At 35.5% G+C, this 18,451-nt stretch overlaps 2 protein-coding genes across 2 annotated transcripts; one reads left to right on the forward strand and one right to left on the reverse strand.

Annotated features, from left to right (window-relative positions):
- Positions 1-5,193: 5,193 nt before the first annotated feature.
- Positions 5,194-7,336, forward strand: LOC147934375 (uncharacterized). The gene is made up of 4 exons (XM_087472609.1): positions 5,194-6,188; positions 6,252-6,588; positions 6,686-6,782; positions 6,951-7,336. The coding sequence occupies exons 1-4, from the start codon at positions 5,194-5,196 to the stop codon at positions 7,334-7,336; spliced, it is 1,815 nt and encodes a 604-aa protein (XP_087328735.1).
- A 5,297-nt stretch (positions 7,337-12,633) lies between these two features.
- LOC104724068 (uncharacterized protein At1g65710) lies at positions 12,634-15,104 on the reverse strand. Its single transcript, XM_010442516.3, has 2 exons — positions 13,727-15,104; positions 12,634-13,604 (listed from the first exon to the last, which is right to left on the reverse strand). The coding sequence occupies exons 1-2, from the start codon at positions 14,816-14,818 to the stop codon at positions 12,756-12,758; spliced, it is 1,941 nt and encodes a 646-aa protein (XP_010440818.2). The 5' UTR covers positions 14,819-15,104; the 3' UTR covers positions 12,634-12,755.
- Between the last annotated feature and the right edge of the window lie 3,347 nt (positions 15,105-18,451).

Consider the following 18,451-nt stretch of genomic DNA (forward strand, 5'->3'; position numbering starts at 1 on the left):
AATCTTATGGGTGTGTGCTACATATTTTAAATGCTCCTCCACACCGCATAAAATATATCATCCAAAGAGGATGAAATATATAGATGCAGGAAATGAGTCTCCACTCTATTAATATAGAACCATCTTAGGAGAGATATGCGTATTGCAAGATTTGCATATCATCATGTTGGATGATAAAATTCTCCATCATTATGGGAGAATCATCGAATAGTTTTGGATCTTTATAAACAAATGAATATGAACTTACAAGTTCAAAAGTTTAACAGATCACTACTCAAAATATATATTGCAAATCAAATGCAAAAAGCTGATGGATGAGATTTCATATAATTACTGATCCTCACATAAATGAATATGAACTTGTAGTTATGAGAAATCTCACATCCCAGCTAAAAAGGCTCCAGTAAAAATATGTCTCTGGTGGATGACATACTAAGTCTATGACACATAAGAAACGTGATAGACTACTTTGGTTCCTAAGATAAATAAAATCTTCGAAAATAAAAAAGAGCAAATTAAAAAGAGGATTATACTCTCAAAAGAGGAGCAAATGAACTTTTAAAGAAGAGTAAATAGACTCTTTAAGAAGAGCTAATAGACTCCCAGAGAGGAGCACATAGACTCCTAAAGAGGAGCAAGATACTCCTTAAGAGGAGTAGAGAAACCGATTGATATGGTTAATAACGAAATCAGGTACCTGAATTAAATCATTTATATAATGATTAAAGAGATCTCGATTAACAATGTCATTACGGGAAATATGGAACCAAAGACATAATGTCGACAGTAAAAATAGTATATCGCGCAATGTGATTAATGAGGATCATAAATCTCCGCTCTGTGAGCATATAGAAATATATATTGGCCAATAAAGAGGTAATCAAGTCTATATAAACTCGTATAAAAAGGAGTAATTTTGGACTAGTGGTCCAAGCACTAAAAGGGTATAATGATATATAACAAAATGGTGTGTCGCGCCATGTTTTGTTAAAATACCCTATCAAACAAAATGAATGCTATATAGATGACTTGAAATATGTCTTATGGGATGATTAAAGAGCTTATCCCGAAAATATATGATATCATAATTATGTTCTCTAGAACAAATAACAGTGATGATTTTGAACATCATCAATACGGAATGAAAGATCTTGGAAAGACAAATATGTCTCTAGATATTCCAAACTAAACATCTATCGAAATAGATGTTATACTAATCACTTCTAAAAGAAGTCAAATATGTATATATAGTCATATAAGATCATATATAAATGCTGACGAGCATTTATATATCTTATGAATTATCCATAGCATCTTTCTACTAATCTCTTTGCAGCATATAACTCATTCTCTATGAGTAGATTTTGAGTTTGAGTTAAAACATATCTTATATTGCAAAGTGATAGACTTTGGCCGTCGCTTATTCAAGTCATGGCAAAATAGTTGTGCTTCATATGCCATATCGAGAATCCCTAATGGCTCAGATGATGCTTGAACGTCAACCAATAGTTATCTGCCTAAGATTGGAGCCTCGTAACATGTTGACGAAGAACTTCGACCTGAGGATTCGATCAGCATCAACTAGTTAATGCTTGTTTGGACCCATTAACAAGAAGCAACCGAAAGGCAACATCTCTATTTGAAGACTATGTTGCATATGTCGCCCAAATCAAAGGAAGCTACACCAAGAACGACAAGATAAGATATATTCTTCTCTTACGGTCAAGAATTTGAGAAGAATAAGGAATTTGATAGCCAGTACATCAGCTCAACTAACAATATAGCAGATGTACTTACAAAGGTGCTTCCTGCTACTTCATTCAAAATGCATCTTCAAAGATCACAATGCATATTTTGAAGATGATACTTCCAGGGGGAGAATACGATGATTCGCGTGGCTGTACTCTTTTTCCCTTATCATGGTTTTTATTCCACTGGGTTTTTCCATGACAAAGTTTTTAACGAGGCAGCAAATAACACGCAGAATATCAACCTTAAAGGAAAATGCCAATAAGAACAAGACTCGTCTATTTCAGGGGAAGATTGTGTCACTGTACTCTTTTTCCCTTATCATAGCTTTTATCCTATATGGTTTTTCTATGATAAAGTTTTTCACGAGGCAGTACACAATAAGTAAACGGTGATGGATAATCAAGGGGGAATGTTATAAATGGATAATCATGAAAGTGATTATCCATCACTTTGATCTTATCTTCTTATCACTTGGTCCCCAAGTTTCTTAATAATCAAGTAACTTATATATGTACTTTCCTTCCCTTGTAAAAGCAAGACAAGAGAGAAGAAAGATGTAATAATAAGAAGTAGAGTGAAGAATTTATTTCACTTGCCTCTCCTCTCTTTCCCCTTATATATTACAATGTACATAGTTATACATATATACATACATATACATATATAATATAATAATATTTTATGTTTGCGTTATGTTTTATAACAAAAACTAATAAAATACATTAGCCAACCCGTATACTTACAGATATTTATATTTTAGTTTATATTATTTCTTAATTATTATACAAAAATCTTTAGGATTTTATCGAACAACTTTTCTTATACTCCATCACATTATACATCATGATTTTTAGATCATTTGATTTTTTCTTAATTATATAGAATCGCGATGGGGATGTATGACCCAATCAATTACAATATGTATTTATATTTAGTTTTAAAAATTATTTAATAAAGAAACTAGATAAAACTATATTTAATGAAGCAATCTTATTTATTTTGAGCAGCTACAAGTTCACCACCTCGACCAATTCCTCCTCCTCCGCCTCGCTTTTATGTACCTCCTTCAAAATCGCGTAGAGGAAAAGGCACATAACCAGAGTGCATATTGCATGTATTTATGTTAAGTTTGATGATTAATATTAAATAAATGGTTTTAATAATGTGAAGGGCAAATATGAATTTTTTTTTTTTCAATATGCAATTGAATTTGGATTGAAGTATTGAACAATTGGATATAATAAATGAATGACGTTCAAAACATCCAATTAATTTCAAATTTAGCAGCATGAAAGCATGATTTTTTCCATTTTGACCGAGAAAAACGATCACACAATATTTGTAATTTTATGGTTTTGGCAGATTGATATAAGCATTTTACAGAATGGTGATTTTTTCATTAAATCAATCATGCATTTGATCTCTCTCGCCGCCTCTTTACTTAATCAGTTTCAAAGTCATTATTAAGGGTCTCGTTTTAATATACTGGTGATTTTTTTGAACTTTCATACACTTAAGATCTTGAAAGAGGGAAGTTCATACAATTTGAAGCTAAGATAATATAATGGAAATAATTATAAGGATTCTATGAGTTTTCTAAATAGATGTTCATGACAAAATCTTTTGTAATCATAGCGTATTCAAACTTGAAAACGGGTTTTGCAAAATCCTCGACTAACTGGTGATCATAGACGGCTTGCGCAAATAACGCATAAGAGCTATTGTTTCAATCTTATATGTTAGTTTTAGATGAAAAACTTTCTAAAACATTTACATTATATATATTGAAAATTTATGTGATAGATTTCACTCACTATTCAGTTCTTACACAATCCGATGTTTTCCAGTTTTTCGTCTTATAAAAATTGAATTTCAATATGTTTTTTTAGTTTAAATTTAAAACAAAACTTTACAATAAAAATCGCAATCCACTTTTTTATAACAACCAATCTTGTCTATCCCTTCTTTTTCTTTTCTTCAAGAAATGTATATATTGTTTCTTTATCTCAAGAAATGCATTCTTCAGTTTTAGTGATTTTTCATTCTTTTTTTTCGACAAAAAGTTTTAGTGATTTATTGAAAGTTATGATAAGTAAATCTGAAATAAATTAATACTTGTCCTAACATGTAATTTACAATAAAAATCATATTAATAATTAATAGAAAATCAGAACCAGAATTAACCTAAAAACAATATTTGGATCTTTGTATTAGTAACTAACAAATTCCTTTTAAAATCTTTAAATAACCAAAAACCTAATGATAGAAGATAATTAAATGACATCAATTTCAATAGACACATTCAAATATTTTTAAGTATATTTTGAAAATAAATTAAAACATTGGATCTTTTTTGGGAGATTCTCAAAAATAGCACCAGAATAAGTTCTTTTCCAAACTTAGCACAACATCTCTAAAATTCTAAAAATAGCACTAATAATCTTTCAAAATTAAATCATAAATTTAAAATACTAAAGCCTACCCCTCAAAACTATACCCTAAATGTGAAATTGAGAACCCAAACCTAAAAAAAAAAATTTAAAAATTAATTTTAAATATTTTAATGTGTTAGAATTTAGGGAATGTGTGCTATAATTGTCCATAAACCTTGTTTTATTGCTTTTTAGGGTATATTTCATTTTTTCCTTTTAACATAAATATGTAATTTACAATAAATATCATATTAATAAAGGAAGATTCTTAAAAATAGCACCAAAATAAGTTTTTTTCCACACTTAGCACAATATCTATAAATTCCAAAAATAGCACCAATTAATTTTTAATTCAAAATACTAAATTCTACCCCTCAAAACTATACCCTAAATGTGAAATTGAGAACCCAAACCTAAAAGAAAATTCTAAAAAATAATTTTAAATATTTTAATATGTTAAATAGTGCTATTTTTTTTAATTTACAGAATGTGTGCTATAGTTGTCAATAAAACTTGTTTTAGTGCTATTTTAGGGTATTTCTCTCATTAATAAATTAATAGGAATTTCTTCAAATAAAACTAAAAACAATTCTGGACCATTAGCTCAACAAAGAAAATATCTAAACGCTCTCTTCTCTCTCTTACCAGGTCATTCGACCGTTGTCTCTTTTCGCCGTTCCTTTTCGCCGTTTCAAACTTGCCGTCCCAATTTCTTATGGGATTAAGAACTTCTCTCTCGGATTGTCTATCTGGGCAGAGCAATCACCGGAGATTTTACCTTTTTCAGTCCGGTTCTTGCCAAAATATTCCTTTGTGTTTTAAATCTTGAATTTCTCCTCTACTATGGGTTTAGATAAGGATTTTAAGCTGGATAAGTGTCTTAAGGCAATGAAGATTGAGGATGAAGAAGAAGCTCCTCTGGTCATCTCAAACCAACCTAATTTCAGTTCTTCAGCTAGAAATCAGTGAAGCCTTCTAGGTAGGTTCTTGAATCCAGAGTATCAAAAAGATGTCCAAATGGACTTTAGAGATGCCTAGGATCTGGCGTTTATATGATAGAGTTAAAGGGGTAGCGCTATCAAGGGATCGTTTTCAATTCATCTTTAAGTATGAAGAGGATTTCAAGGAGGTTCTTAAGACAGGGGCCTGGACGCAAGATGGTTGGGGTGTGGTTATGGAAAAATGGGTTGAATATCCCCCTCCGGATTACTTGATGTTTCTACCAGTTTGGATTAGGATCCGTAACATCCCGGTGAATCACTATACTAAAGATACAATCTCGATGATTGCTAAGTCTATAGGTCGTATAATCGATTTCCCTTTTGATGAGACGGAAGCTCAAAGTAATGACTATATGAGGATTCAAGTTCTCCTAGATATATCAAAGCGGCTCAGAAATTCAATAGAGCTCCAGCTACCAAATGGATCAGTTATTGCAATAGGGATTGACTATAAAAGAATCAGGAAAAGGTGTTTCCACTGCCAAAGAATGACGCATGAGAGATCTCACTGCCCTTTTCTTATTCAGAAACCTCTAGATCTGGTGGTTGAAACTCCTGCTGATCATACTATTGCTTCCAAGACCAACTATGATTTGGAATACCTGGACACACATGATACTTCCTCTTATGCTCATATACCGAAGATTCCAGCTCACACAGCTCATTCTCAAATATCGTTGGTAAACAATTCTGTGAATCTCCATTTGGAATCGGATCCAGGTACCTCCCTTCTTGGTTCTTTATCTGCCTTTCACTCTGGTAGTTTAGAGGCTAGTTCTTCAAAGGCTCTCCCTAAAGTAGTAAGTGCTTGTAAAAGACCGAGATCATGTTTAAAGAATTCAAAGGATCGAAAAGGAAAAAATAAGAAACTTATTCCAAGATCCTTATTGATTGTTTCAGAAGCTGTTCTAATGGTAGCAAATCACTTAAAAGGACAGGAAGTAGCACAGTGTTCTCATTTGGGCCTAGATACGGTGGTTCCTAGTGAACTGTCGTTGAATCAGTAAGGCGTCTTAAGTTGGAATTGCCAAGGACTGAGGAACCCTTGGACAATTATACACCTCAGGGAATTGCAAAAAGAACATTCTCCTGCTATACTTTTCCTTATGGAGACGAAGAATATGGATGCTTATGTACAAACAGTTCAAGGTTGGTTAGGTTATCATCATCTCAAAACAGTGGAGCCCTTGGGTCTCAGTGGTGGTCTAGCAATCTTTTGGAAAGAGACTTTAGTGGTTGATTTTCTTTTTGTGGATAAGAATCTTATAGATATGAAAGTTTCTTCTGGTTCACAATCCTGGTTTATTTCTTGTGTATATGGCAACCCTGCTACTCATCTGAGATCTTTTGGGTGGGATAAAGTTACTAGTATTAGTATGTTAGGGACAGAAGCTTGGTGCATGGTTGGGGACTTCAATGCGATTTATCAAATGATGAAAAAAAAGGAGGCCCAGAGAGAGAGCTAAGTTCTTTCCATCCCTTTCGATCTCTGTTGAAAAGTGTGACATGTCAGAATTTGGCAGTTCAGGAAATGGTTTTACTTGGGGAGGTGTTAGGAACAAACAGTGGATTCAATGCAAACTGGATAGAGGCTTTGGTAATCCTGCTTGGTTTTCTCTGTTCCCGAATGTGCATAAATGGTTCCTTGAAAAACTTGGTTGTGATCATAAACATGTCATGATCAAATTTAGCAGTGACAAAATTTTACATTCTAGCCAGTTTTGGTTTGATAAGTGATGGGCTGAAGACCTTTCCTTCTTGGCAGTTATTCAGAAAGCATGGCATAATGGTAATACTACTGGTGAAACTTCTCTTCTAACCAGAATTCAAAACTGCAAAAGAGACATTAGTATTTGGAAAACAGAGGTTTGGTCTAGTTCGCTGATTAGAATTAAAAAGCTAAGGAAGGAACTGTCTGCTCAGCTTGATTCTCGATTTCCTTGCTTTCACAGAATTAATGCTATCAAGAGAGAACTAGCAATTGTCTTTAGGGAAGAAGAAGTGTATTGGAGACAGAATATTCACGATAAATGGCTCCTTGATGGTGATAGAAATACCAAGTTTTTCCAAGCCTCTGTCAAATCTGCTATAGTGAAAAACGGCTTACCATTTCTTGTGGATGAAACAGGGGTGCCATTGTTCAGACAGTAAGAAAGGTGAGATTGCTGTTAAGTATTTTACAGATCTTTTTGGGTCCTCACAACCATTACAGAACCTGGTTTTCCTCAGAAATTTTCAGCCGCGAGTCACAGCTATCATGAATCAAGATCTTTCTAGACAAATTTCAATTGCTGAAATTCGTCGTACTGTTTTTTCCATTAAAAGCGAAAGTGCTCCAAGTCCAGATGGTCTTACTGGTTTTTTCTACAAAAAATATTGGTCGGTAATAGAAGATCAAGTGATTACTGAGGTGTTTTCGTTCTTTGCAACTGGTTGTATGCCCAAGGAATGGAACCATACTCATTTATGTTTGATTCCCAAAGTTAAAGCTCCAACCAGAATGTCAGACCTTCGGCCAATTAGCCTTTGTTCGGTTATTTACAAGGTTGTTTCCAAAATTATGGTTAACAGATTGAAGAGCCACTTACCTTCTATAGTTTCTCCAACTCAGGCTGCCTTTGTTTCAAAGAGATTTATTTCTGATAATGTTCTGATGGCTGATGAAGTTGTTCATAGTTTGCATACACATCCAATGTTCTCCCAGTCTGCTATGTTGATTAAAACAAATATGTCTAAAGCGTATGATAGACTGGAATGGCAATTTCTGCACGCTTCAAGCTTTAGGGTTTCAAGACCTATGGATATCGTGGGTAATGGGTTGTGTAACCTCGATGAGCTATTATGTGGTCAGTAATGGACAGTCTTTTGGAGTAATTCAACCAGAAAGAGGCATTCGTCACGGAGACCCTCTCTCTCCTTTTCTTTTTGTATTATGCACGGAAACCTTGATTCATCTTTTTAACCAAGCAGAACGCAAAGATAAAATCTCTGGCATACAATTCCATCCTTCTGGTCCAACAATCACTCATTTATTATTTGGTGATGATAGTCTTTTCATCTGTAAAATGGATAAAGAGCAATGTGCTGAGATAATGAATTGTTTAGAGATTTATGAATCTTTATCTGGTCAAGTGATTAACAAACAGAAATCGGCTATCACTTTTGGATCTAAAACGGACAAAAACGTATGGAATTGGTTCAAGCTGAAAACAGGAATTGAGTTGGAAGGAGGTACTGGGAAATACATAGGGCTCCCGGAGTGTCTAAGTGGCTCGAAGCAACAACTTTTACGCTTCATAAAAGATAGATTACAGTCAAGATTAACAGGTTGGTATGCCAAAAATCTATCGCAGGGAGGTAAAGATGTTTTACTAAAGTCTGTAGCTATGGCTTTACCTGTCTATGCGATGTCCTGTTTCAAGCTGCCAAATGGAACCATTACTAAGCTGATCTCAGTAATGATGGAGTACTGGTGGAAGAACTCTCAGTTTCAGAACATGATTCATTGGATAAGCTATGATAAGTTAACTCTTCCCAAGGCTTGTGGAGGTTTAGGTTTCAAAGATTTAGAAATCTTTAATCAATCTCTTATAGAGAAACAAGCTTGGCGTCTTCTCCATGATTAGGATTGTCTTTTCTCACGGTTTTTTAAAAGCAGATATTTTGTTGCTTCTTCTTACTTATCAGCGCCTATGGGTCAGCGACCATCGTAAGCTTGGAGAAGTCTGCACTTTGGAAAGGCTTTGCTTAGCAAAGGTCTCAAGCGCATCATGGGAGATGGGGCTAATACTTTTGTTTGGATAGATAATTGGTTATATGAAGATTGACCTACAAGACCTATAGGTCTCCATTCCCTCATGAATATAAATCTCAAAATGGCTGATCTCTTTAACTGTTTTACTCAAGATTGGGATGTCAATCTTTTAAGGGCTCTATTTCACCATTAAGAGATTAGTATCATTATTGGATTTCCGGATGAATATTGTTGGGGGGAAACAACAAATGGTATTTACTCAGCAAAATCTAGCTATGATTTGATGTATCAACAGATGCATAAAACTAGACCAAGCTGTGTGGAATGTCAAAACGGTACCTAAAATTAAATTCTTTCTCTGGAAAGTTCTCAGAGGTACTCTGCCTGTCTGTGACAGATTACGATCAAGATGAATCAGAGCTTTTGATGGTTGTATGTTTTGCAATGAGGACTGTGAATCAATTAACCACATTTTGTTTCTCTGTCCTTTTGCAAGACAGGTATGGGCGTTAGCTAATGTGCCATCTCCTTTGCTAGGTTTTGGAGACGCAATTTTCGAAAATTTGCATTATCTTTTCAGCTTAAAGCAATGTGTCTCACTGCCTGATGAGGTTAAGTCGACCTTTGCTTGGATCATGTGGTATTTGTGGGAAAAAAGGAATTCCTTCCTCTTTAATGGCTATCATCAAGAGTCTGATCATTTAATTCGGCCAACGATTGGAATGTAGCACAGTTGTTAAACCTGAATGTCAACCCAACTGCACCTCCACAGACAACAACATGGCAACCTCCTTTCCGAAATGAGGTGAAATGCAATGTAGGTTTCTCTTGGCACAAAAGGTTAGCTTTCTCTGGTGCGTCTTGGGTTGTAAGAGACTCTTGAGGGAATGTCCTCTTACACAATCGAAGATCTTTTGCTCAAGTAGGATCTGTTTTTGACGCTAAGATTAAAAGTTGGGAATGGGCATTGGAAAGTATGCGTAGTTTGCATTTGGAGCATGTCACTTTTAGTGCCACGATTTTGGATATTATCAAGGCAATGCACAAACCTCTTCAAGGAACATGCAAAACACAAGGGTCGATACAAAAGCTAGAAAGCTAGTGTATCTCCCACAAACAACAAACCACACCTCACCTCACTTGATGAACTTGGCCGATTGAGCGTCACCACACCATGAAGATCTTACAGCACCTTCTCTTAAGCTCCCACAAAATCTCCTCTTTCTTCCTTATCTTGCTCAAAATCTCTTGGTTTTCTTCTTCAAGAGTTTGAGAGAAAAATTTGGCAAAGTTTTGGTGTTTGAGAGGTTTTTGGTCGAGAATGAGAGCCAAAGGGGCTATTTATAAGCTCCTTCGTCGAGCTCATGAGCTAGCAAGTGGCAAATTTTGTGTGACAAGTGTCAATTTTTCTGCATGCAATTGAAACACTCCTCCCACGCGCGCGTGTATCTTACTCGCTGGCGGAGGAGCTTTGAGATGGTGACACGGGGCTTAGCATCCCATGGAGAGACTCTTCCACTTCCTTCTCCCTTCCCGCGTCTCTCTTGCGTCCCTAAGTACATCCCGCACTTGTATGCAGTACATGGTTCCTTGTCCCGTTTCCGACCAACTCGTACCTCACGTACAGTGTCCTTTTTCGGGCCCCGTCCACTTTCCTCATTTCGACTTGCACGTCCCACACGTACTTGTCACATACCGTGACCGTCCCATCCACGGGTCCCGCAGTACATTGGCCGGTCGGCTGGTACACGACCATTACGCAACTTGGTAATTTTTTTCACAAGTCACTTGGGTCATTCTTTGAGATTTTCTTTCCTCCATCTTTCCGAGGTATCTCCAAATCATTCGAACGTGTTTTTCGTGTCCGGTTCATACTCCTTGATACGGGTCACTACACCGACATTTCCCCATTGATGGAATATTATGGAAAATTCTTTACCAAAGAACCAATGACTCAAGATAGAGGCAGTTGATGGGGCATGATTCGAAAGCAAATCTATGCTATTGAAATTTCATGTCGAAAGCTGGTACGAATGAATACAGTGCGTTTGTGTGAAATATTACAAGGGAGGTAGAGCTTACAAGACACTCAAAATATGGCTGTTGATGAGAGTGTTGCAATCTTTCTTAAGATTTGTGGCCAGAATGACACTCAAGTTGACATTTGTCTAAGGTTTGGTCATGCACAAGAAACAATATGTCGGAAGTTTCATGAAGTTCTTGGAGCAATGGAACGAATGGTTGTGCACTACATACGACCAAGAATTACCCAAGAACTTGAAGCTATATCAAACCGTCTACAACGAACTTTATTGGCCTTACTTTAGTGGATTCATAGGAGCTTTAGACGGGACTCATGTACATGTTATGGTGACTCCAGGACAAGAAACCATTAGATTTGTGAACCGTAAAGGAAGTATGAGTCTCAATGTCTTGGCAATGTGCGACTTTGATATGCTTTTCACATATTGCTTTGTTGGTATGGATGGATCAGCTCATGATGCGTGTGTGTTATCAACAACGATTCGAGATGATCCTATGTTTCCTACCCCTGCGGAAGGCAAATACTATCTTGTAGATTCTGGTTATGCCAACAAACGTGGATATTTGGCTCCGTATAAAAAGCAAAGTAATGTTTGCATGAGGTATCATGTACAAGAGTTTTTCAATGGTGAGCCGCCAAGGAATAGCAAGGAGATGTTTAACAGATGGCATGCATCTCTTTGCTCAGTCATTGAACGAACATTTGGAGTTTGGAAGAAAAACTGGAGAGTTTTAAATGAGTTTCCAAGGTATAATATTGCAGTACAAAGACGTGTTATATTTGCTACAACGGGACTTCATAATTTTATTCGCAAGAGTAATATTGAAGATGATGACTTTGAGAAGCTGATAAAGATAGTGATGTTTCATATGGGCAGCAAAATGTTAATGATGATGTGAATGATGATCAAGGTACTGGAGTGGAAGAAGAAACACATGATGGAAACTATATGAATATCGCCCGTGATCAAATTGCTGAGCAAATGTGGTCTGCAAGTCGACGTAGTTTTCGTCAACAACGTTAGATTTTATTTTATATAATATTTTGTAATAAAAAAATTATTTCCAAATAAGAATTAAGAACATATTAGTTTTTTTAATTTTTTATTTCGTATATTTAAATATATAATTTCAGATACTATTATCGATAGATTATTAATATTATATTTTTGTATTTAGCTATTCAATTTAATGGTAACCATTTAGCATACTAATTTATTTCTCTATTGTTTCTTCAGCTCGTTCAGTTTCTTCAGCTCATTTTCATGGTTCAGCTCATTTTTATTTCGCAAAGTCAAAGAAGATGTACAAGGCATAAAACCCACTGAAACCAGAGGACTCCAACATGTAAATACGTAATAGGGAACATATATTGACTTGCATTAGCATTGGTCTGGGATGCGTTGAATATAATCCTTCAGACAGACCAAAAATGAGGAATGTACGTCAGTACGTCAGATGCTAGAAAAGACCAACCGCTCTCAGGCATCATCAGAGCAGAGAATTGCAAAAGGAAGAAAAATCTAGAGTACATGTTTGAGGCAATGAGACCATACATGTTTTTACATAAATCTTTTTTTAAAGTCTGCTTTTATGTATGTGTGTATGTTTGACGCATTTGAGATCTATGGAATAATTGAAAACTCCCAAATTTTAAACATGAAGAAGGAATATTTCGATTGAAATAATCAAATGATTACAAAAGAAACCAAACACCGGTTGCTAAAACTCAAGCAAACCAATAAGAGAAGAAACAACGAATTCATAATTTTATTACATTGAAACTGCAGCAGCACGAGTGGTTGTTGTAGCCTGAAGAACGCCTTTGCCTGAAGACGACGAATCAGCAACAGCTACTCTTTTGCGTCCAACTCCAGCACCATTCTTCTTCAAGGGATCAAACTCTTGTTTCTCAAAACTCACACCAAGTGGACTCCAATCACGTTCTTGTTTGTTTGATGATCTCATACTTATTCGATCCGTAGACTCAGCTGAATTCGGTTCCCGTGAAGAAGACGATGAGTATCCCTGTCGCTGCACCACGCAGCTGCTTCCGGTAAAACTGTTGCTTCCTGAAGATCCTTGCCCTTCCATGTCCTCCAACGACGAACCACCTCTCTTAACAGTCACATACTTCTCGAAACTTGGCTCCATTAGATCCGCTTTCTTCGCTTCTCCGGGTGTGAAACTGAGCTCAGTTCTTTGGTGTTGATTCGTAGTGGAGTTAAGATCTGCAACTGCTTCGACAATAGAACAAGCCTTGGACATAGATGAACTTAAGGCATTGACATTAACACTCTTCTGGTGAAAATTCTGAATGTCTTCTAAAAGCAAAGCTGTGTAAGATGGTAATGTCGATCCTGCCGTTGCATTGTTACTATTGTTATTGTTGTTGTCAATGTTGTTCGAGGAGAGCAGCAACGCATCAGGACTGAAATCGAAATCACGAGATTTCCTCAATGATCTGCTTCTGCTCATAATTTGAGGAGGCTTGACCAATTCAGTTCCAGATGACAACACAATCTTACACTCTTCCACAGTCTCATGCTGTTCTCTGATGACTCGAATCGGGCTTGCGCTTCTCCGAATAGGCGCTTGTGTAGCTGTTTTCGGATTCATCTTCTGAAAACACACAAACATCATAAACATTCACTCCACTTTAACTTAACAAAACACACACAAACATTCAAAATCTCTTAATTCCAATTCATTCCAACAAATACTTAAGATTAGATTTCAAATACCTGAGCCACGAAATTGACAGATTCTTTATTCAAGTCACTGTCTTTGTTCATCATCCTTTTGTTGCAATTGGTGTTACCTTGAGAGAGTGGAAACGCCACAGAGTTTGTATCAATCTCTCCCAATGGGTTCCTCCTGTAAGGAGAATGCTCAGTTTTCCGGCTAAGCTTCGACAGGGAAGGCTGACTCGCCGCTCTCGCCGGTGACTGTGACCTCGGAGACGCAGCTTTCCCAACATTTCTCTTGACAGTGACCCGTTTCACAGATCCTTCTCCTCCATTGTTGCTGCTTAAAGCCTTATCCGTAGCAGGAACAGATACAAATTCCCCAGGTCTATTACTGTAACTCGAATTCACAGAATTGCCACTCGAATTAGGATTAGGGTTTATCTCCGATCTTCTTCCCGGAGATCTACTCACCCTTCTACTACCACCACCGCCGCCGCCGTTACCACTTCCTCTCTCTCTACTCCCCGATCTATAACTCTTGGAATCATCCCTCTCTCTACTCGGAGTTCGTCTCCTCCGTTCCCGTGGCGATTCACCACCACGGTGACGCTGACGATGAATCCGCCTCTCAGCTTCTTCTTCTTCACCGCCGTCTTCAGCATCCGCGTCACCACCGTCGCGGCTCCGTTCACTCTGATCGAAATCGAAACTTCTCTTAGATCCAGAGTATCTCCTTGTCTTCGCAGCCGCTGAGTTGCTCCGGCTCAATCTCCCACACTGAATCAAAATCGCATCCACGTCAACCGGATTATTCTGAATCGAACCAGTTGATTTCACATCGGAAACCGAAGAATCCTCCGGATCCGTCGTCGTCGTAGTCTTCGATGATTTCTCATGGCTTCTCCGATGTTTAATAACAAACACTTCTTTCCTCGGTTTGTTATTTTCCTGTATCTCTACTTCTTCTTTTTCTTCATTCTTTGGTTTCGGCTCTTCTACTTTGAGATTCTTCTCTTGTGCTTCGAGTTTCAGAGGTTCGGATTTGTTCGGATGTGGTGATTTCACGGAACAAGATCCGTTCACCGGAGGAGGAGGAGGAGAAGATGATGGTTGTGGAGGAGGAGTCTTGCTGAGACAGCAACCCATTTGCTGAAGAGATTTGAAGCAAGACGAATTGGGGAAGAAGATGAAGAGAGCTTTTTTGAAGTAATGAGAGAGAGAGAGAGAGAGAGAGAGTGAAGCTACAAAAATTCAAAAGTTCAAATTCTGAAGAAGGGATAAAACTTTATTTTCGAAAAGGTTATTAAAGACAGACACAGGTCCCTTTAGATTATTAATATCTTGAATATGACTACTTACTTTCTTTATTTACGTATAGGTCCGATATGAGAGACTGAAGCACGAAATTTTGGATTAGATTGATAATTTTGGTGGAGTTTTTGGGGTGAATTGAAACTTTTTAAGTTTATTTGTTAAAAGAGAAGTGACATTTGAAAATGTTCAACAGTTGGCAAAAGAGAGCCCTTATACGTGGAACTGTGGAAGGTAGACAGACAGATGAGTGGATGAATATATATTATATTTTACTAATTAGTCCTCTGGAACTTTTGTTTTGTTCTTTTTTTTCAAAAGTGAAATCACATTTTCTTAGAATTTTTAAATAAACTTCAGTTTTATGCAAGTGTAAAATTTTCTAACGGCTAAATGCATGTTATGTGTTTTTTATTTTTTGTCTTGACTATGAAAAGAATCTGGAAAGGTTGATAAATGGCATTCATTAATAATTTTATTCTATGTTATTACTAGAATTTATACCGCGAGATTTTAATTTAAAATAATTCTTATCAATTTTTATTGAACTCAAATTTAATCATTCTAACTTTTGTGTATAAATATATAATTTACTTTACTCAGTATATACAATATATATTTTTTAAGATAATATTTCTTTGTTATATCTATTTGCGAATTTACGTGAGATTTTAGTTAAAATTTTTATCAATAAGAATTATTGAATATAAATATAATTTGAAGATTAAAAGATAAATCTATATAAATGTCGTACTTATTTTACTGATCCGTATATAATAAATATTGTCTAGTGTCGTAATAATACTGTCGACAATCTTCTAACATTTTATCTTTAAAAGAGTTCATTCTATATTCATATCTCATGAAAACATAATTGTAAAAGTTCTAACGTCAATGTCGATCGTTGATCTAATTATAGAGACCATTTAAACATATCGATATCCTACATTAAATGCGAATATACAAAGTTTCATGAACAGTTTTACTACTATGTCGCTACAATGAGGTTGTCCAAATGCATCATCAGCCATAATAGAATTTCAGACTAAGTCAAGTATGCTTAAATGACGAAACATTTAAACCCTACAATGAATATCTATTCACTAATCCAAGCTATATATTTTTCTAAAATCTTATATGTTATTTGCATATGTTAATTTTGTGATGCAACCCCGTCTTCTCAAAAATACATAGTATACTTTAAATATGTTGTTTTTGCCAATGTTTTGGGTTAAAAGCATTTGATCATATATATATATATATATATATTATATATGTTTTATATCATGTTATAAAATTGTAGCTCCGGTTGATAATATATTAATATACCTTATGAGATATGCTACACAAATCACATGTCACTTTTTGTAACGGCTTGCATATCATTTTTTCTATATTTCCTGACCATTGATTTTGTTTTTTTAGATAGATTATTTTTTCAAAATTCTTTTTCAGAGTTTTCCCAAAACAAAGTGTGCCCCTTACAATGTATTTGTTTTATATCAAAACTTTTATGTTAAATTAATTTAATTAATTAATCTTTTCTTTCTTATAAGTAAAATTTAATAATAAATTTTTATGGTATATGTTTCTTAGAAACTAATGTTTCACTTCAATTTTATTTTCATGTTTAGATTTTTATAAATACAATTACATAACTTGTTTTTTACTCCACCATGCATTAAAATCTTACTTAAACATTATAATTTTGGTTATAATTTTAATAATAACATTATTACTAAAACAAATTTATAGTATTAATTTTATTATTTACTAAATAAATATATTATTGTTTATATTATTTTAAAATTTAATTAATTTTAGTTAATTCATTTTTTATTTATTTTTTACTATTATTAATTATAATTAATAAATATGCAATAAATGAATATTAAAAATAATATTTTTTATGCAAAAAAAATGATTAGGTGGATGCTGATGTGGAGGAAGGAGAAGTGAACAAAGTTAATTTTATATATATAGATGATTTGTATATCTAGTAAATAATGATTCAAAGAGATGTGATACTCCCATAAGAAGGCTACAATATTTTGGGAAACTGTTACTAAACGGAAGGATCAAGGAGGGCTGGGAATTTGACTTACTGGAATAGAGCATGTACCATCAAGCTCATCTGGCTTTATATTTTTTCAGTCAGGTTTGGTTTGGGTGATTTGGTTTAAACTTCACTTCTTAAGAGGATCATTAAATAACTTATGGACAATGAAACAAAAACAAAATTACTCTTGGCTAGCTAATAAGTTGCTGAAGATACGAGGAGAGATGTTTAATTGGGTGCAATTGCGAGTTATGAATGGTTCTAGCTACATGTTTAATTTTGTCAGATAATTGGTCTCCTTTTTGCAAAATCTTGGACTTCATTTCCTCTACTAAAGACTCAATGCAAGGTTGGGTATTCCGCAGAATGTTACCCTGCATCAACTAATTCGACAAGGTCAATAGTTACTTCCACATGCTAGAACCGATAACCAGGTTTCTTTACTCACCTTTCTCACTACTTTGAATTTTACGGATCATGAAGATTACTATGTGTGGGAACTTGAAGGTCAAACTTACCATCAATATTTTACGGGTCGAGTGTACCATATGTTTAGAGCTCCTTTTCCCTTGGTCTCATGGCGTAAATTAGTTTGGATATCTCGTGGTATGCCCAAACACAACTTCCATACTTGGCTTTTGGTATTAACTCGCTGCCCTACTTGAGATCACATTCTTCACTGGGGTCTCCAAACGGATCCATCATGTCTGCTCTGTAATTGTTGCCCGAAAAGTCGAGATCACCTCTTCTTTAACTGCAATTTCGCTTGGTCTATTTGGTCTCCCATTACATTGAGATGTCGGATCCAACCAACCAACTCCTGGAATGACACTTTAGGTCACATGCAAGCACCCGAAGGAACAAAAGCAAAGAAACGCCTCACTCTAATCGCCTGGTAATGCTCTTTATACTTGATTTGGGAAGAACGAAATCATCGGTTCCATCATCACACCTTCCGATCTGCGGATTCCCTACTTTGTCTCATCGATTCAATCATTCACAACAGAATTACCAGCTTCAGAGGTTTGAATCCTTCAATGGCTGCTTCGATGTCTGACCTCTGGTTCTCCTCTTCATAAATGTGATGATTCACTATTCCATCGCCTACTCACTATTCCACCTACTACTAGGTTCAACCTAAGTTCTATTGATTGTATTTTTTCTGGGCTTCGCCCTTTGTAATTGGGATTTTGCCTTAGTAAAAACTCCAAAATCGGGCTGGACTTTTGTAATATTTTTCTTATTTTTGAAATTTAATAGAAAACTTTTTTCAAAAAAATAAGGGCTTGATGCCTTTGATATTTTAGGGTTGTGGTCGTGGCTTTTCTAGAGGAAAAAGGGAGAAAATAGTTTTGCGTTTTTTTAGATCAAGTGGGAGAGACAGGAGAAGAGTTTTGCTTAGCTTTGGT

The sequence above is a fragment of the Camelina sativa genome, chromosome 11, assembly GCF_030686135.1.
Source record: "Camelina sativa cultivar CO46 ecotype springtype chromosome 11, ASM3068613v1".
Lineage (NCBI taxonomy): Eukaryota > Viridiplantae > Streptophyta > Magnoliopsida > Brassicales > Brassicaceae > Camelina > Camelina sativa.

Bases quoted from the DNA above. Each gene is read 5' to 3' on its own strand.
- LOC147934375 (XM_087472609.1), top strand. From the start codon at position 5,194: ATGTCCAAATGGACTTTAGAGATGCCTAGGATCTGGCGTTTATATGAT. The intron at 6,189-6,251 runs GTAAGGCGTCTT...TATACACCTCAG, and splicing joins AGTGAACTGTCGTTGAATCA to GGAATTGCAAAAAGAACATT. The intron at 6,783-6,950 runs GTAATCCTGCTT...CCTTCTTGGCAG, and splicing joins CAAACTGGATAGAGGCTTTG to TTATTCAGAAAGCATGGCAT.
- LOC104724068 (XM_010442516.3), bottom strand. From the start codon at position 14,818: ATGGGTTGCTGTCTCAGCAAGACTCCTCCTCCACAACCATCATCTTCT. The intron at 13,605-13,726 runs GTATTTGAAATC...GTGTGTTTTCAG, and splicing joins CTGTCAATTTCGTGGCTCAG to AAGATGAATCCGAAAACAGC.